Source organism: Nycticebus coucang, chromosome X (genome assembly GCF_027406575.1).
Source record: "Nycticebus coucang isolate mNycCou1 chromosome X, mNycCou1.pri, whole genome shotgun sequence".
Taxonomy (NCBI): domain Eukaryota; kingdom Metazoa; phylum Chordata; class Mammalia; order Primates; family Lorisidae; genus Nycticebus; species Nycticebus coucang.
The window spans coordinates 111,386,661-111,406,973 of NC_069804.1; the positions used below are offsets into that span (position 1 = coordinate 111,386,661).

Below are 20,313 nucleotides of genomic sequence, written 5' to 3' on the forward strand. Positions count from 1 at the left end.
GCTACAGGCACTGAGCCAACTGCCTAGGTTTGAATCCTGGCTCTCCACTTACTCACTGGATACTCTTTGGCAAGTTACTTAACTTCCGTGAACCTCAATGTTTCCATCCAAAACATGAAGACTAATACCTAGCCCAAAGTACTGCTTTAACAATTAAATGACACTTTTAATAAAGCATAACTATTGCTGGAAAAAATAGAGATAAGTTAATATCAGTGTCTAATACCTAGTAAACAGTGAACAAAAATATTCGTTATTGTTATAGAAAATTGGAGGAGAGAGAAATTACATCCAGCCGGGAATGAGCCAGAAAAGACTTTATGGAGGAGATTATGTTGAAGAAAATGTTGAATGCTAATAAAGTATGATGGGAGGATCAAAATATGGGGCATCAAATGTAGGAAAAGAGAGAAGGCTCAGGTTGTATGGGGCCAGGAGTAGATAGATAGGGGTGGCACCTGGCAGTGGAGCTATTGCAAGTTAAATCTCCAAAGAGAGATAAGGGTCAAAACGCTAAGGGGCTTGAATGCCAATTTAAAAATTTTACAGTTCACCACTGGGCACTGGAGCCACTAAAAGTTTTTGAGGAAGAGGAAGATAAAGCCTCTTGGGGTAGCAATCAAGCCTGACACCTTTGAAGTTTTGTCTTTGAACAGCTACCAACTTCAGAAACCAACAACTTTCCAAGAACTAATGTTTTGATTGAAGGAAAGGAAAGGGGCCCAGAAAGGGAGAGGTGAGAAAAAGAGAGGGAATAACTGAAAGAGGACAGACAGGTGAAAGCGGGGAGATGAAAAGTGCACTGGATGGGAAGCGGTAAAAAAGCCATTTTACCTAATTCTCCATTCTGGGGGCAGCTCAGTGATTGAACTCAAAGCACAATCTACCTTCTCCCCATTTAAAAAGATTTGAAGTTTCTTTCTCAGCTGAGGGCTTCCTTTAACTTCGAGACTTTTTTGGCCTGTGAGGAGCAAGCGTAGGGCATTAGGACCCAGCGATAGTTGTAGTGAGAGGGGTTGAATCTCGATCTCTCAATTTTTCTCTCGAGCTCCCTCCTCTCCCTTTGTCATTCTAGCTGCCTGCTGCCTCCGCAGCGTCCCTCCTGCTCTCCCTGTGCTAACTGCCTGCGCCTTGGACAGAGCCGGTGCGCAAAGCAAAAGGATTAGTTGGGACCCGCCTTGGTGACCCTCATGGCATCCCCTAGAACCGTAACTATCGTGGCCCTCTCAGTGGCCCTGGGACTCTTCTTTGTTTTCATGGGGACCATCAAATTGACTCCCAGGCTCAGCAAGGATGCCTACAGTGAGATGGTAAGTGAAGCGAACGGGCGACGAGGAGCGCACCCCCATGGGACTGAGGACTTCTTTCCTTCTCAGTCTCCGGTCCCAACCCCTTAACCCCTACCCGACCCCGGACCCTTCTTTCTCCCCAACAACTTTGCAGCTCAGAAGGAGCATCTGGGCAAGAGCGCTTTCATTTGTTGGGTATGCTGTTCTGGAGCTACGGAATGCCAGTTGGGGGAGGGGCTGCCCAGCGAGTACCCCTAGCCCTAGGTAAAGCTTAAGGCTGAGACCTGCAGTACCTGTCATTGGCAGGAGCCCTACCCTCTTTCCAGCACACACCCAAAGTCTGGGCAACCAATCTGCAAGTATGATTCTTTCCCTCAGAGCTAAGAGTTTAGCAAGCTGGAGAGTTTATTTATTTTAGGGCAGAACAAAGGGGACAGAGGGAAAGAGCTGGGGTGAATGGGCTACTAAAACAAGCAATTTGTAGGGGCTGGGTAGGAATTCCTTGTCCCAGGCAGAGCTGATAGTATTCCTCTAGCTGCTTGGTTATGCATTTGGATCCTTAAGACAAAGCAGTGGTGGCCCAAATAAAGGTCATTAAGCTCCTGCTTCTTCCTCTTCTCTCAGAGGAGACCTGGATGTTTTGTTTTATTTTGTTTTGTGTGTAGGCTAATTTGCAAAATCTTTAAAGTCTGCCTTTCCTCTCTTGCAAAACAGTCCATAATTTCCACATTGCCTCCTGTGGACACCCAAGGCCAGGCCCTCTGCAGGTTTTCCCCTCTGCAGAGTTGGAATCACCAAAGGTGACCAGCCAAAACATCTCTGCAACCTGGGGGCTGGGCTGCTTTCCCCAGTTGGGCGTGATGAGGACTTGCTCTTATGCTGTGGAATACTAGAAGGTAGCAAGGGATGTTTCCAGCATTTTCCGTCTCTGGTCTCACCCCGTCACTTGCCTCTTCGTTTCCCCACCCCAGCTGAAGGGACCTTGTTTCTGGAAGCCTGTGCCAGACTGCCAGTAATGAGAGGGAGCACATTACTGGACTCTCAAGGTCAAGAAGGAAAGGAGCTTAGGGGAGGAACAGAAGAGAAGAGAGAAAAAAGAGGCAAAAGGGACTCCCTGTTAGAGCTGAGGCAGGGAGGAATAGCTTCACATGTTAAGAGAAATTAATAGCTCTCTTGAAGCCACTGCAGAGCTTTCCAGGGCCCCTTAACGTGAGCTGCAAACGGATGGAGACTGGAAAATTGTGGACATTCAGAAAATGTTTTCAGGCATCTCTGGCTTCTGTCTTGGGGTTTGAGCTGGAGCTTTCTGTTTCTTCCGTACCACAGGATCACCCTGGGGTGGGGGAGGGTGGCTGGGACTCGAGCGTTTAGGTCTGGCCCCAGTAGCAAATCCTAATATACTTCTCCTCCCCGCCCCTCCTCCCAGCATGTTTGACCAGATGGAATTGAAATCAGGTCAAAATGAGTATCCAAGGCAGCCTCCATTGGGGAGAGGAGGGGCCGGGTGGGGTAGCAGAAGCGACCTAAGGGCTTGAAGAGTTTTGGGCAGAAAGACAGGACGGAGGGGAAATGGCACTATATTTTTGCCTTGGCAGTAGTAGTTTGGTGTTAAAAGTATAAATAAATAAATATGTTCTTGCTTTACTTTTTATATGGGTATTTTATATATTTGTGTGTGTGCACCATAGCATTTGTAAGCTTTCCCTTGCCTCAGGGACATAGTACCTTTCTTTAGTATACTCCCTGCCCTCCAGACCCTGGTCAGCTGCTTTAGAGTCCCTCCAAGCTGTACCCTACAGTGTTAGGCTCTGTAGGCAATCCAACTAAGATGGAGTCACCGGGAAGCTTCCTACGAGCTTGGCAGGAGCTTAAGATGAGGACCTGCCACAAATGGGTTTACAGTAGGCTTCTTCTAGGGAATGGAGCTGTCTATTGTAACCTAATGAAAGGCAGAAGAAACAAATATGAAGATTTCATATCATACATAGGAACATATCTAAATAAGTATAATCTAATACATTAATTAGTATAGAACCATTGTGTATGTATGTGCATGTGTACACACTTCTGTACTTCTGTGCTCAGGGGCATCTGGAGGGAATGGAAAGACTAACTAGGAGGTAGGCATCACACTGGTTTGAAGCTTGAAGAGGATTTTCAGACTGCTCTTTTCCAGGGTCCCCTCCTGCATCGAGCATCCGGCCATAGACCAGAGATGGCTCTCTAGCATAAAGCCTACTGCATAGTGCCTGGTTAGCCCAACTTTATTCTTTTTATTTTATTTTATTTTTTAATTTAACCACTATACGATCATGGCACCAACTTTATCCTTGAACTCCTAGGAAGGGAAGAAATTTCAGTTCTAGCACAAAGAAGGTGCTCAATATGTTTATGGAATAGATGGGTGAATGAGTTGATGTAGCATTGCCTTGAACTAGTCACCACCCTTCAGATTTCTCTGGTTGGTTCCTGATTATGCAGTTCAGTAGCCATTTATTGCTTTTTAGAAGAGGACCACAAGTCCCTCAGAACCTCAACCCTGCATCAGCTGGGATGATTATCTAGGATTTTCTGTTTTCCATTTAGGAATGATTACTCTGCATTGGTGGGGTTAGTCATGTATCGACTGTAGTGGCATTTCTTTTAAGATCTCAAAGTATTGTTCTTGTTATTAAGATTATTTGTTCTCTAAAACATCTCTGGGAGGTAGATTTATTTTATTAGTTATTTTAGTGATGGATAAATTGAAGCAGAGCAAATTTAATGACTTATCCAAGGCTGGTAGGATAAGCTATCAAAGCAGAGGTTAGAAACCAAGTCCATGCCTCAGTAATCCCAGGAAGGGGGTCATTATGGTTAAAACTGTTGAGTTTTTATAGATGCTAGAATCTATACTGATTCTTGAAAATATCTGACACATTCTTCTTCCCTTTTTGTACCAGTGTAACTGCCCAATCCATATTTGGGGGTTTTCTTTTACTTTAAAACCAATTTTTCAAATTTAGATTTTTTTTTCTTTTCTGCCAACTATTCTTTTATTCCTGTTCTAAAACTCTTAGTGTTATGCTTAGGTTTTATCCTTTCCATTGGGAATCACTGATAAAAACCAGACAAATAGCTATGAATTTTTCTTCTGCCTCTACTGGAGAAGCCAGGAAAGGTTAGTGGAAAGAGTATAGGCTTTGGAGTTACACAGGCTTGGATTTAGGTCCTGGTACACTTGGTGTTTCAGTTTCTTTATTCATAAAATGAGGATAAGAAACCTCAGAAGGTTGTAAATATTGACTGAAATGACATGTAAAGGTATCTGGTACAGTGTTCACTATAGTAGGTGATCAAGAAATGCTCTGGGTAAGGTGATTATGATAAGTAATTCTATTTTATGCAGTGGTTTTCTAACTAATTTGAATGGCCAATTTAAGGGATCAAAATCAAGCATGTAGAAGAACAAAGATGCTATTTTCATGTGCCCTCATGAACAGATCTTTATGCAATCAGCTAATATTGAAAAATCCACACTTGCTGCTTTGTAATGCACAGTGGATCCCGTGTAGAATGTCCAGATGCATTTCTGAATAGTCTGTTTGGCATGTGTTGTCCCATACCACCTCCAGATTTAGCAAGTATGATTATGGAGTACTCTAAATCCCATGTGAATTCAACCTTACTGGCCACTCCCTTGACTAAATGCCTCCATCAATTCACTTGAAATTGGGAGACAGCACTTAACAAGTGCTGGTTAGCAGTTTCCTGTGCTTCTGGCCTGAGAACACATGAATATTGACTTGCTATAAATTTGATATTCAGCTTTTTGTGGTAGAGTTTTCATCCCGTAAACACAGGAGGCCACACAAAGACAGGTAAGAACATGCCAAAATGCTGTCACAATAAATCCAAGGGATTTTGGCCCTGAAGAAGATGGGCAAGTCAATGATTCTTTGCATCCCCTGATAGGGAATGTTTGTTAATTTGATTGATTTGCTCATCTGTAGTTAAATGCTCTCCTGTTTTTGTTTGTTTGTTTGTTTGCTTGTTTGTTTTTTGAGACAGACTCTCACCATCCCAGGTTAGAGTGCTATGGCATCATCATAGCTCACAGCAACCTCAAACTCTTTGGGCTAAAGAAATCCTCTTGCCCCAGCCTCCTGAGTAGCTGAGACTACAGGTACCTGCCACAACATCTGCCTAATTTTTTCTATTTTTAGTAGAGATGGTGGGGGGTCTCATTCTTGCTCAAGCTGGTCTCAAACTCCTGAGCTCAAGTAATCCACCCGCCCTGGCTTCCCCGAGTGCTAGGATTACAGCCATGAGCCACTGCGCCATTCAGTGCTCTCCTGTTTGTGTAAACTTTAGGAAACACTCCCAACATGTTTGCGCAGTTTATTTAATGTTCATAAGTAATCTTTTAAGCTCCCAATTACTTCCATTAATTGCTTTTCAAGTAGGTAATAACATAAAATTCACTAATGCTTATAGACTACTCTTTAAGGGCCATGGCTCACTCTAGTAATCCCAGCATTTTGGGAGGCTGACATGGGAGGATAGCCTGAGCCCAGGAGTTTGAGACCAGCCTTGACTGCTCTTTGAGGTGGCACAGTATGTTTATTCCTTTAGAAAAGAAACTGAGACCCTGAGATGTGAAGTGACTGCTTTGTTCACACAGCCTGCCATCACAAGCTAAACTACTTCTACACATTTGGAGCTTAAGTCAGGGAGCTTGTAGCTTCTCACCATGGCCAACAGCTGAGTTTCAGAGTGACCTTTGACTGACAGCAGGAGTCAGACTCTTCTGCCTAAGATTCAGTCCTGGTTAGTAGTACCAGGCTTGCCAGCTTCCTCTTTAGGTGGACATTATATGGCAGTGGAAGTAGAATTGCTTACAAAGTATTTATCATTGATAAATTGATAAATTGGCAATTAAACGTGATGGCTCTTTATTGCATTTAAACAATTATATATAATTCACATGTAGCTCTATTTCCTATAGAGATTCAGAGAAAACATACATGAGTCAGTAAATTTTGCAGCTTTTATGTAGGCTTTATGGTTTAAGATTAGCAACCAGGCCAAGATTTTTAGCCAAAATATATTTTTGTCAGTTCTCCCTTCTATTTTCAAATAGTTTTCCCCTGTACGTTTGATTGAAGTTTTATACTGAAACATGCATATAAGTGTACAGCTCAAGGAATTTTTAGAATACCTCTCATGTAACTAGCACATGAACAGAACCCAGCAACCTCTCTCATGCCCTTCCATTTACTACTGTCTCCAAGGGTAATTACTATCCTGACTTCTAACAACATAAGTTAGTCTTACCTGATTTTGAACTGTGTGTAAGTGGAATTATACAGTATACTAGCCAATTTCTTTTTTTACCTAATTGGTGTAAGTGAACTTTAAGTGGACTAAAGCATTTGCCCTGTTCCCATTTTGTCCTGTTAGCTGGCTTGTGTCAATTATCAAGTATGATCGAAGATGAATATTATTTGATTATTTGATAGTTTTGAGCTGTTCAAGTTTAATGTCATTAATATGAAATAATAGACCTTGGGGTATTGTGAATAATAAGTGACAAAAAGTGTGACTAAAGAAATGCTCCATATGCTTTTGACTCATTTCTAAATCACATGTCCTCATACCACAGAATGGACCTGCTTGATTCATAGGTATTATTAAAATAATTACTGTGGCTTGCAAATGTATGGATTTCTAATTGCGTGGTTCATTAGTAATAAGATGTGTCTATGTGTCCCTCAGTTGATCTTATGACACTTTGATTCTTTGACTAAATCTCCAAAATACTCATTTAATTTACAAAATACTTAGTAATTTTCTCCAAGCAATTTAGGGGCAAAACTGAAACTGGAATTCAATTTAAGAATCAGTCTAAGGATATTGCTGGATGATTGCCTTTGATTTGCTTAAACCCTTCTCTTTCCTGCCTCCTTTCCCTATAAGAAAACTATGGTTTCAGAGTCCGGGTCATTGCAATGGAAAGAAAACAGACCTAATAAAGTGTATTCCAAGAGTCTTTTAGGAAGTGAATCTGTCAACTCTATTCTTACTATAAGTACAATTAAAGTCTTAAGAGACCTAGACACTATAGACTCAAGACATGTGACCCGTCTATTGTTAAACTTGAGGTGGCCTGGAACAAGCATAATGAGGAAGCTGGCAATAATAGGACTCTTTTGATGTCTCCATCCTACTCCACAGGAGAACAATAAATGGCTTCCTATAATGTTGCAAGACCAATCCAAGTTTAGACCCATCTCTAATAAACTAAACATTCTCTGTCTGAAGTCCTAGAGAATAAATCCTATCTGTACCCATTCAGCTTTGAACTAAAGATTTGATAAAATGGCTTATCCATATGCAGTTTCCTCATGAGAAAAGAAGGAAAGAAAGCGGTAACAGCTGCATAGAAATATCCACAGCTGCAGTTTAAGAGGTTTACTAAACAACTGAAAAAGTAATATGCACTTAAACCAAATGGAGAAAAAAAAAATCACTGAAGTGGCAGGAACTTAATTTAAAGACCTGGAGTTTGATCCTAGGATACAGATTCCACCATAGCAATGATTTTCAACAGGTGTGCCACAAAAAATTTTAAAGATCATTAATTAATTTATTTTCAAAAGAAATTTAAAGCACAGTAAGTATAGTCTTTTCTTTTTACTCTTTTTAAAATCAACATAATTTAAGTGTGCCATGGAAGTTTAACTATAGGTTCAGTGTGCTGTGAGATAAAGTTTGAAAAACATTTCACTATAGTATGGATAAGAATCTATTCTTGAATGATGGGTTGTTAGTCCTAGGCAAAAAAGTAGCTTTTCCAGAAGCCACTCAGCCAGCATCTGGAAGTCTTGGCTCTGAACCGACTAAGAAGCTTACCTTGCCTCCTTTGTTCATCACATCAGACACTTACACTTAGGATGTAGAAACTGCCTCTTGAGAAACTTTGTGTTGCTAATTAGAAATGCCCTTTACTGGGCGGCGCCTGTGGCTCAGTCGGTAAGGCACTGGCCCCATATACTGAGGGTGGCGGGTTCAAACCCGGCCCCGGCCAAACTGCAACCAAAAAATAGCCTGGCGTTGTGGCGGGCGCCTGTAGTCCCAGCTACTCGGGAGGCTGAGGCAAGAGAATCGCTTAAGCCCAGGAGTTGGAGGTTGCTGTGAACTGTGTGAGGCCACGGCACTCTACCGAGGGCCATAAAGTGAGACTCTGACTCTACAAAAAAAAAAAAAAAAAAGAAATGGCCCTTACTTAAAAGTTTTCCCAAAGCCTACTGAGTCTAGATTCCATTCCCTAAGGTTTCCCAGCTACTCTCATCAGAGTGAAGGGCTGGAAGTAACAGGCAGGTGGTATGTTTTCAGGGCTTCTCACCAGCATCAGGTACTCTAACCCTCAGATTAGCTCTGCTGTGCTCCACAGGATCTGGGTCCTTTTAGCCCAGGATTTTACTCTGCCTACTGGCCAACGGATCTCCTAATTTTCCTCTAAAAAATCTCTGATTTAGGGCGGCGCCTGTGGCTCAAGTAGGGCACTGGCCCCATATGCCGGAGGTGGTGGGTTCAAACCCAGCCTTGGCCAAAAAAAAAACCCAAAATATTAAAAATATGAAATATAAAAATTTTAAAAAATCTCTGATTTAACCTAAGCAGGAGGGAGGAAGAATTAACATTTTGTATTTCCTTATAAGCACAGGAACAGGGTAGGGAGTAGATAAAATTTTAAATAGACAGTCTGACAGGGTGGGGGTTAGGGAGAGGTGAGTGAAGCAGGGTCATGGAAGTGCCAAGTTGAAGCTTGTCTTTATTTAAAATTTTGATATTTAGAGCCAGGTATGGTGGCTCATGTCTGAAATCCTAGCACTCTGGGAGGCTGAGGTGAGTGCATTGCCTGAGCTCAGGAGTTGAAGACCAGCCTGAGCAAGATTGAGACCCCTGTCTCTGGGCATTGTGGTGGGCACCTGTAGTTCCAGCTGCTGAGGAGCTGAGACAAGAAGATTGCTTCAGCCCAAGAGTTTGAGGTTGCTGTGAGCTATAACGCCACAGAACTCTACCCAAGGGCGACAAAGGGAGGCTCATGTGTCACTTTGATATTTGTTTGTCATGGGTATTATTTACCTTAATTAATGAGTGTTTGTGGTACCCTCTTAAAATTTCCACCCAAAGCAAATAACCTCATTTACTTCACTTTTGTCCATGTCTTGCTCAGGAAAATGAGGTTCTAAAAGGTCAAATAATTTGCTTGTGAACACCCAACTGGAAACTAGCAGAGCTGGGATTTGACACCAAGTCTGTTTAGATCCAAAAACACGCTTTTTTTTTTTTTATTAAACCGTTAGTCTTTTAACAGTCCTCATAGAGGATTATCCTGTGCCACTTATGATAATTAATCCATGAATAAAGGTGCATTCACTTGTCCAGATGTGAAAGAAATGACTTAACATTTGTTCCAAATCTAGAGTGTGTGAACACTATTTTAAGTGCCAGATGCTTCTGAGAGGTCAAGTTGGCTGTCTGCCTGATTTTTTTTTTTTTTTTTGAGACAGAGCCTCAAGCTGTCATCCTGGGTAGAGTGCTATGGCATCACAGCTCACAGCAACCTCCAGCTCCTGGGCTCAAGCGATTCTCTTGCCTATGCCTCCCAAGTAGCTGGGACTACAGGCGCCCACCACAATGCCCGGCTATTTTTTGGTTGCAGCCGTCATTGTTGTTTGGCTACCCAGGGCTGGATTTGAACCCACCAGCTCCTGCTTGAGCCACAGGCGCCGAGCCGTGTCTGCCTCATTTTTAAAATACTTGTCATGCATTTGGCACTTTTCTTTTTGGGGGGCAGAGTCTCACTTTCTTGCCCTCACTAGAGAGCCATGGTTTCATAGCTCACAGCAACCTCAAACTCTAGGGCTCAAGTAATCCTCTTGCCTCAGCCTCCCGAGTAGCTGAGATTACAGGTGCCTGCCACACTCCCAGCTGTTTTTTTTTTAGAGACAGAGTCTCACTTTGTCACCCTCGGTACAGTGCTGTGGCATCACAGCTCACAGCAACCTCCAGCTCTTGGGCTGAGGCGATTTTCTTGCCTCAGCCTCCAGAGTAGCTGGAACTACAGGTGCCTGCCACAATGCCTGGCTATTTTTTTTGTTGTTGTTGCAGTTTGGCCGGGGCCAGGTTTGAACCTGCCATTCTCAGTATATGGGGCCGGCACCCTACTCACTGAGCCACAGGTGCCACCCTCCCAACTGTTTTGATTATTTATTTATTTATATATTTTAAAGACAGAGTCTCACTTCATCACCCTCGGTTGAATGCTGTGGCGTCACAGCTCACAGCAACCTCCATCTCCTGGGCTTAGGCGATTCTCTCGCCTCAGCCTCCCAAGTAGCTGGGACTACAGGTGCCTGCCATACGCCCAGCTACTTTTTGGTTGCACTTTGGCTGGGGCTGGGTTTGAACCCACCACCCTCAGTATATGGGACCGGTGCCCTACACACTGAGCCACAGGCACCGCCCACCCCAGCTGTTTTTAGAGATGGGGTCTTGCTCTAGCTCAGGCTGTTTTCAAATTCCTGAGCTCAGGCAATCTACCTGCCTCTGCCTCCTAGAGTGCTAGGATACAGGTGTGAGCCAGTGTGCCTGGCCAGTTTTTTTTTTTTTTTGAGACAGTCCACACTGTTGCCTCAAGCTAGAATGCCATGGAGTCATAGCTCACAGCAACCTCAAACTCTTGCCTCAGCCTTCTAAGTAGCTGGGACTACAGGCATGTACCATGACACCAAGCTAGTTTTTTCTATTTTTAGTAGAGACAGGGTCTTTGTCTTGCTCAGGCTGGTCTTGAACTCCTGAGCTCAAACAGTTCACCTGCCTTGGCTTCCCAGAAAGCTAGGATTACAGGTGTGAGCCACCTCCCCCGGCTGCATTTGGTACTTTTGACCATTTCCTTCTTCTTCTTCTTCTTCTTTTTTTTTTTTTGTGAGACAGAGCCTGAAGCTGTCACCCTGGGTAGAGAGCTGTGGCATCACAGCTCACGGCAACCTCCAACTCTTGGGCTCAAGCGATTCTCCTGCCTCCACCTCCCAATTAGCTGGGACTACTCTTCCTAGTGTCCATGACTCCATCTTTCCTGGTTTTCCTTTTGCTTTTCTGACCGTTCTTTTCTCTACATGCTTTGTAGATTCTCTTTTTTCCCCCATTTCTTAATTGTCTGTCACACTTTCCCCATCATGTATACCCTTCTTAGGCACACTGGTGACTATCCATCCATTCTCTCTCTTTTAACCCAGACTTCTCTTACTGAGCTGCCTACTGGTCATCTCCACTTGGATGTTTTAGAGATACTTCAACTTAAAAACCCTGCACATTGGGTTTCTTATTTTTTCCTGATTCTTGTTACCCCCCTAAACACCCCCAAAACTGTACCTTCTGATATAGACCTTTGTAGAATGGTAACGCCTGTCTCTCCAGGCACCCAAGTGACAGATCTGAGAATCTTACTTCACTCTTCATTTCTCATGGTGTCCATGGCCAGCAAGACAGCAAATTCTGTTGATTTTGCTTTAAGATTATCCTCAGCTCTGTCCCCTTCCCTTCATTTTCACTGTCATTTGGCTAGTCCAGGTCTCTTACCTGATTTCCTTGACTCTAGGCATTCCTTCCAAATCTATTCTCTGCACTATTTTCTTTTCTTTTTTTTTTTTTTTTTTTTTTGTAGAGACAGAGTCTCACTTTATGGCCCTTGGTAGAGTGCCGTGGCCTCACACAGCTCACAGCAACCTCTAACTCTTGGGCTTACGCCGATTCTCTTGCCTCAGCCTCCCGAGCAGCTGGGACTACAGGCGCCCACCACAACGCCCGGCTATTTTTTGGTTGCAGTTTGGGCGGGGCCGGGTTTGAACCCGCCACCCTCAGTATATGGGGCTGGCGCCCTACCGACTGAGCCACAGGCGCCGCTCATCTCTGCACTATTTTCAAAGGTCCTTCCTTAAAAGCAAATTGATTATGTTGTTCCTTATGGCTTATAGAACAAAGTCCAGCACTGGCATCACAAGAGCAACTTGTTTCCACTTAGAAGGATGGATTCAACAGTGCCCCCAAACAGCTTCCCATTCTGACCTCCTGAGCTTCACTTAGGTCTGGCCTGGGTTTCTTCCACTTTGTTACCTGCCAGGCCCTCTCCACCCCATAAGCCTTCTGCACAGACGGGCATTACTGGGGGTTGCCTGAGCCCAGGAGGCCATCCTGGACCCTGTCTTAAAAGTATTTAAAGAAATAAAACATTGTTTTGTGACATTGAAAAAAAAAAAAGAACAAAGTCCAGCTTCATAGCACAACCGATCTGTGTCCACAGTCTTTTTCATATATACCTTTCCTGTTTGACATCTGACCTTTCTTTATCACTTCTACAACCTATGTTGAACTGAGGCAGTATTTGTAGTACACCAGTCTATTTTGTGCTTTAGGATCTTTTTTTTTTTTTTTTCTTTGCAGTTTTTGGCTGGGGTCAGGCTTGAACCCACTACCTCCAGTATATGGGGCCGGCGCCCTACTCCTTTGAGCCACAGGCGCCACCTGATCTTTTTTCTTTTTTTGAGACAGAGTCTCACTATGTCGCCCTTGGTAGAGTGCCATGGCGTCACAGCTCACAGCAACCTCAAACTCCTGGGCTTAAGCGATTCTCTTGCCTCAGCCTCTCAAGTAGCTGGGACTACAGGCACCTGCCACAATGCCTGGCTATTTTTTTTTTTTTTGTAGTTGTCATTGTTGTTTGGCAGGCCCCCGCTGGTTTGAACCTGCCAGCTCTGGTCTACGCAGCCGGTGCCCTAGCCACTGAGCGACAGGTGCCGAACCTGTGCTTTAGGATCTTTACTCATCCAGCTTCCTCTGCCTGCAATTGTCCTTCCATTATTGATCTTAGGAACACCTGCTTTTCTTTTAAAATTCCTCTCTTGATTTTCTGTCATCATCCAGGGAGATTTGACCACTTCCTCTCATGGACCTCTATTAATGTGCTACATAATTTTATTCATCACTCCTAACACCTTATTGCACTTATGTATTTGCATATCTGTTCTTCTCCTTATAAACTTAAAGCTGTGAATGATTGATGTTTATATCCAGAGTACCTAGTATAGTGCCTAGCACAAGGAAGCACTCAAGAAATGTTGAATGGTCTCTGCGCCTGTAGCTCAGCGACTAGGGCACTGGCCACATACACTGGAGCTTGTGGATTCGGACCTGGACTGGGCCTGCCAAACAAAAATGACAACTACAACAAAAACATAGCTGTGTGTTGTGGTGGGTGCCTATAGTCCCAGCTACTTGGGAGGCTGAGGCAAGAGAATCACTTGAGCCTAAGAGTTAGAGGTTGCTGTAAGCTATGATGCCACAGCACTCTACTGAGGGTGACATAGTGAGACTGTCTCAAAAAAAAAAAAAAGAAAGAAATGTTGAATGAATGGATACTTAATGAAAACAAAGCAGTGGGCCAATACAATAAGATACTTGATAAAATCTTATCAATTTACTTAAAAATGAGGATCAGGTCAATCTGAATAGTAACAATATGAATGATCTATTACTCTCAGGTCAATATAATTCTATTGCTTTGTGATATATACAGTGACTCCCTACTCTGTCCTATGATGTTTGCCTTTGGGCTACTGTTGGATCTTGTATAGACTTCTATTATATACCACTAAGTGTGCTGCTTTTTATAATGCTATTTGCATATCTATTTCTCTGTAGTAGACCAAGAGCTTCTTTCCTTTTCCTTTCTTTTCTTTTTTTTTTTTTTAAGGCAGAGTCTTACTTTGTTGACCAGGCTAGAGTGCCATGTCATTAGCCTAGCTCACAGCAACCTCAAACTCCTGAGCTCAAGTGATCTTCTGCCTCAGCCTCCTGAGTAGGTGGGACTACTGGTGCCCCTCTACCACACCTGGCTAATTTTTCTATTTTTATTAGAGATGGGGTCTCACTCTTGTTCAGGCTGGTCTTCAACTCCTGAGCTCAAGTGATTCTCTTACCTCAGGCTCTCAGAGTGCTAGGATTACAGATGTGAGCCACCGTACCAGGCTGACCAACAGCTGCTGCTGCTTCTTTTTTTTTAATTTCAGATTGATATAAGGGTACAAATGATTAGTTACATTGTTTGCATTTGTTAGATAAAGTCCAAGTGATCAAGACCTTTTTGATCCTGTCTTATTCATCTTTGTATTGCCTATGTATAATATGTGTTGGGCAGTGCCTGTGGCTCAGTGGGTAGGGCATCGGCCCCATATACTGAGGGTGGCAGATTCGAACCGGGCCCCAGCCAAACTGCAACAAAAAAATAGCTGGTCGTTTTGGTGGGTGCCTGTAGTCCCAGCTGAGGAGGGACTGGGAGGCTGAGGCAAGAGAATCACCTAAGCCCAGGAGTTGGAGGTTGCTGTGAGCTGTGATGCCACGGCACTCTACCAAGGGCAATAAGGCGAGGCTCTGTCTCTAAAAAAAAAATAAAATAAAATAAATGAAAAAAAATTAAAAAGATATATAAGGTGTTTATATTTCCATACAGTTTAAGTTTTCTTTTCTTTTCTTTTTTTTTTTTTTGGAGACAGAGTCTCACTATGTCACCCTCGGTACAGTGCCGTGGCGTCAGAGCTCATGGCAACCTTAAACTCTTGGGCTTAAGCGATTCTCTTGCCTCAGCCTCCCAAGTAGCTGGGACTACAGGTGCCCTCCACAATGCCCAAGTATTTTTGGTTGTAGTTGTCATTGTTGTTTGGCAGGCCCAGGCTGGGTCCGGACATGCCTGCTCTGGTGTATATGGCTGGCCCCCTAGTTGCTGAGCTACAGGTGCCGAGCCACATTTTAAGTTTTCTATTTGCTCAGCAAAAACTTTTATTTTTGTAGGTTGCGCAAATATAAACTCCAGCTCAGCTCTTTTCTAAAATGTCACAGATTCCAAATTAGGGAAGTCCAAAAGTGAGGCTTTACTATACTGTGTCCTGCCTTGTTTCACTGTGCTTGGTATTCATATGCATCTGGGTTTGGACAAGACAGGCACTAGAAAATATGGATGTGGCTAACATTTGCCAGTTTTTATGGAGTCAATGTATTTTTAAAGAATTCTTAATGTTACTTATGATTTATAGTCAGAAACTTTTAAAACTGTAAAGCGAAATTCTCTGGCTTACTACCATTGGTGCTTACCTCCATCCATTCTGACTGTTATCACAAAATATCATAAACTGGGTGGCTTATAAACAACAGACATTTATTTCTCACAGCTTTAGTAGCTGGGAAGTTGAAAATCAAAGCATCAGCAGTTTAGTTTCTTTTTTTTTTTGTGGTTTTTGGCCAGGGCTAGGTTTGAACCCACCACCTCTGGCATATGGGACCGGCACCCTACTCCTTGAGCCACAGGTGCTGCCCAGCAGTTTAGTTTCAAATGAGGGCCCACCTTCTGTTTCACAGATGGCACCTTGTAGCTGTGTCCTGACATGGGAGAAGGGGCAAGGTAGCTCTCTGGGGACTGTTTTATAAAGGCACTAATGCCATTTTGAAGGCTCCACCCTCATGACCTAATTACATCCCAAAGACTCCACCTACTAATACCATCACCTTGGGAGTTAGGATCTCAATATATGGATTTTGGGGGGACACAAACATTCAGACCATAGCAGTGATACTACTAAGGTTTGACCTGCAGGGATCCCAGTTGATTGATCTTTTATTTTATTTTTTTATTAGAGACAGAGTCTTACTCTGTCACCTGGGTAGAGTGCTGTGCGGTTATAGCTTACAGCAACCTCAAACTCTTGGGGTCAAGCAATCATCTCACATCAATAGCTGAGACTAGAGGCACCCTCCACAAAGCCTAGCTAGTTTTTCCATTGTCAGTGGAGATGGGGGTCTCGCTCTTGCTCAGGCTGGTATCCAATTCCTAAGCTCAAGAAGTCCATCTGCGTAGGCCTCGCAGAATGTGGGATTATAGGCATGAGCTAGTGTGCCTGGCCTGATTGATTTTTATTTTTTGAGACAGAGTCTCACTATGTCACCCTCCATAGAGTGCCATGGCGTCACAGCTCACAGCAACCTCAAACTCTTGGGCTTAAGCAATTCTCTTGCCTCAGCCTCCCAAGTGGCTGGGACTACAGGCGCCTTGCCAAAACGCCTGGCTATTTTTTTGTTGCAGTTGTCATTGTTGTTTAGCAGGCCCAGACTGGGTTCGAACCTGCCACCCCAGGTGCATGTGGCTGGTGTCCTTAACCACTGACTACTGGCGCCAAGGCTGATTAATTTTTTTGTCTTTTTTTTTTTTTTTTTAGACAGTCTCACTATGTCACCCTGGGTAGAGTACTGTAGTGTCACAGCTCACGGCAACCTCAAACTCTTTGGCTTAAGTGATTGTCTTGCCTCAGCCTCCCAAGTAGCTGAGAATACAGGCACCCTCCACAATGCTCAGCTATTTTTTGGTTGCAGTTGTCATTGTTGTTTAGCTGGCCCAGGCAGGGTTAGAACCTGCCAGCCTCAGTGCATGTGGCCAGTGCTGTAACCACTGTGTACTGGTGCCAAGCCTTTTTTTTCTTGTCTTAATTACAACTTTTATTTAGGGGACAAACTGTAAAATGGGACACTCTTAGGTGATGTGGAAGGGGAACAGTAGGGAAGGAGGACCCTGCTTGTGTTTACTTCATTTGAATGTTAAAATCATGGTTAATGCAATGATTTCCTTATGATATTCCCACTCTAGAAACGCGCTTACAAGAGCTATGTCCGAGCTCTCCCTCTGCTGAAGAAAATGGGGATCAATTCCATTCTCCTCCGAAAAAGCATTGGTGCCCTTGAGGTGGCCTGTGGCATCGTCATGACCCTTGTGCCTGGGCGTCCCAAAGATGTGGCCAACTTCTTCCTACTCTTGCTGGTGTTGGCTGTGCTCTTTTTCCACCAGCTGGTCGGTGATCCTCTCAAACGCTATGCCCATGCTCTGGTGTTTGGAATCCTGCTCACCTGCCGCCTGCTGATTGCTCGCAAGCCTGAAGATCGGTCTTCTGAGAAAAAGCCCTTGCCTGTGAGTGCTGAGGAGCAGCCTTCCTTATATGAGAAGGCCCCTCAGGGCAAAGTGAAGGTGTCATAAGAAAGCAGAAGTGCAAAAAGTGGACTTTTCAGGCACTTGCCTCCTTGACACCCAGGAAGATGTCAGTGTGTGTTTTTCTTTTGATTTATTTATCTTGGGGAAAGGAAAAATATAATCTGCAAGACCCTATTGGCTTGTGTACATCTACACCCTAAAATGACTTCTCCACATTGACATTTGTGCACCACCTTTAATCACTCTGGGGCAATTCGCACATCTTGCTGCATGTACATGTATATGGCTACTATGGAAGTGTAATTGTGAGATGGACTCCAGCAAGCATGTGATTGTGAGATTATATGTGGGAAAATGTATTAACTACTGTGTGTGTGTGCGCCTGTGTGCACTCACTCACGTGTGGAGAAAGCTCTGATCTTGAACTAATCCTGCACAAGTATCCTTCTCTTTATAGGTTGATTCCAGCAAAGACAGAATAAAGTAAAGCTCCTATAAAGAGAATCCTGTTACTTCTGGTATGAAACAAGTGACCTATTCCCACAGTGGGGGAATTCCTCAACAGATTAAGCTAAAAAACTCACCACTTTAGGAAAAACATTTATGTCAATTTGAGATACTGAGTTATATATAAAATGAATTAGCCTCTACCCTAAGAGTTGTTTAAATTTTAAACACTCCATATTGAATTTAATTAAAACAAGGGGCATATTCAGTTAGCAGATAGTTTAATTGTTTAAGTGAAAAAATAGAAAGTTTCACTTTGCTTTTGTTGGAGACCCACCTACTAAGCTCCTTTACTCAATAGTTTGAAACTAAATAGTAAACTTGTCATCTTTTTCAGATTTTCTGAAGTCCAAAGCTGCCTTACTTCCACTATTCTCAGAAGCCACCCAGGATTTGGCAGCTGCTCCACTGGTGTGGTTGAGGGACCAGTTATCAGTCCTGTTATAAGTCTGTGAATCTCAAAGTTTAGCTGTCCTCTGAAATCATCTGAAATTTGACAAGCTGGATCTAGTGTTTCCTTGCCAAACAGATTCACTTATGCCTATTGATTGTTCACTAAACTCTGCTAGTGTAAGCAGAGTTCCAAGTCATCTCCTGTACACTTTTTTATCATTCCAGTGGGTGGAGTTTAGCTGGGGGAAGGACATTTGGTATGGGTTAGTTGGATTGACCAGTATGAAAATTTGCTTTCTTCATTACATACTGCTGTTTCTCCTTGTTAGATGTGCTTTGATGGTTTTAATATTATTGTGCCAGGGATGGGGGAAGGGGTGGGGGGTTGTGTGTGGGGAGAGTACTTGTTATTGTATTTTCTTCAGTGTCACTGTTCTTGGTAATTGATAATTGTGTCTTATTTCTCTCATTCTTTCGAAATAAAAATTTTTGAAATTTGGAGGAAACTGGGCAAAAACTTAAAATCTGGAAAGAAATCAAAGGAGTCAGGCTCTTGTTCTGAATCTGGATGCAGGAGGAGAGGAAGGGGGGGAATATCACTTAATATACTAATGAGGTCACCAACTTTCCGATCTCATTTAAGTTCTCCTACACTTTCATGATGTTAGCACACAAGACAGAAAGCCACAAAATTAGGATCCCAATACATTTTCCAGTTCTGAGGAGTTCCACTTCATTGGGTAATGCTAAAGGAAGTTAGAAAAATGATTTCAGGGAAAATTGAAGATATATTGAATAACAGTGAACCACTGTCACTAAATATGTGTTGAAAGCGTGGGACAAAGTTGCATTGCCACAGATTTGTCACATAAGGTGAGATACTGAACCACTCAAGTCTCCAGTTTCATCTCCAAAAGGAAGAGTGTTGAAGCCTTAAAATCCCTTCCAAATTAGATGAGTCTGTGAAAATTATGAAAAGCATCAAAAATGACTTGTAAAATTTTCCATTGTACTAAAGAAGAGTATCTATCATAGGGAAAATGCAAGTCTCAATTTTCATGCATGATTAGTTTGTGAAATTACTCTGAAAACCATGAGTTAAACAATCATTTCTGCAGTAACCTTTCCCAAATACATCTACCTAAACTTTTATTATCTCTTAAGATTGTACAGCTTGCCTAAACTTTATAGGTATGATTTGGCTTCAACAGGTCAGTGAGAATCGTTAAATTTTCATCTTTTTGCTCTTTGGGGTCCTCAACTATGGCCACATGAGGCGGTGTGATTGTATTTGTTCCTGTTTTGTTTTTTTACTTCAAAATAAGATATGTGCAGTGTGCACAGGAATTAGTTCATAGTTTTTTTAAAAACTATAGTCCGTCCCTCCAACGGTCTGAGGGACAGTGAACTGGCCCCCTGTTTAAAAAGTTTGAGAACCTCTTAATTGCTGTTTAGCCAGTTTCTTTAATGCACTTATTCCTCAAGGTTAGGAACATTTATAAGTTCACAGCCAGCTACTTGCAAGGTGGCACAACATCTCTCTCAGAACACATTTCTATAAAACCTCAGAAGGTATTCGTACCCATTCTCTGTAAGAGGAAAGATCCTTTATTTCCTCCCTAGCTTAACTTGGGGAAAGTGACAGACCTACCTTAAGTCTCATCATGGGAGAAGCCGCCTTTATTGTGTCCCGACACTTAAGGTCAATCTGGGCAAAACAGTCATTGTAACTGATCATATTAAATTCAAGAACTGAGACATTAGTTGCCCGGTTTTACGCAAAATGACGATTGCACACATACTTAGAACCAAGGGAACATCAGCCAATCAGCTAACTCCAGCAGCAACGGCTCGCGAGCTGCGCGCCCCAGGATCGGTTGGGTGGGGCAACCGCTCTCTGTTATTGAGTCTGCGTCAGTGACGGCGCGCGTGCCACCTCCCGCTATAGAGTTGTACTGTAACCAATCAACTTTCTGCAGAGTGCGCCGCTCCGCCCAGTTGCCGCCTGGGTCTCCGCGGAAGCGCATGCGTTGGGTGGGATCTGCTCCT

At 43.2% G+C, this 20,313-nt stretch overlaps 1 protein-coding gene across 2 annotated transcripts; it reads left to right on the plus strand.

Moving 5' to 3' along the window:
- Nucleotides 1–1,033: 1,033 nt before the first annotated feature.
- Nucleotides 1,034–18,766, plus strand: TMEM35A (transmembrane protein 35A). Of its 2 annotated transcripts, XM_053580549.1 has the most exons (3): nt 1,034–1,310; nt 17,026–17,343; nt 18,209–18,766. In XM_053580549.1, the coding sequence occupies exons 1-3, from the start codon at nt 1,191–1,193 to the stop codon at nt 18,215–18,217; spliced, it is 447 nt and encodes a 148-aa protein (XP_053436524.1). In that variant the 5' UTR covers nt 1,034–1,190; the 3' UTR covers nt 18,218–18,766. The 2 variants fall into 2 exon arrangements, with proteins under 2 accessions (XP_053436524.1, XP_053436523.1); XM_053580548.1 differs by having other exon boundaries at nt 17,026–18,766.
- The last annotated feature ends 1,547 nt before the right edge of the window (nt 18,767–20,313 follow it).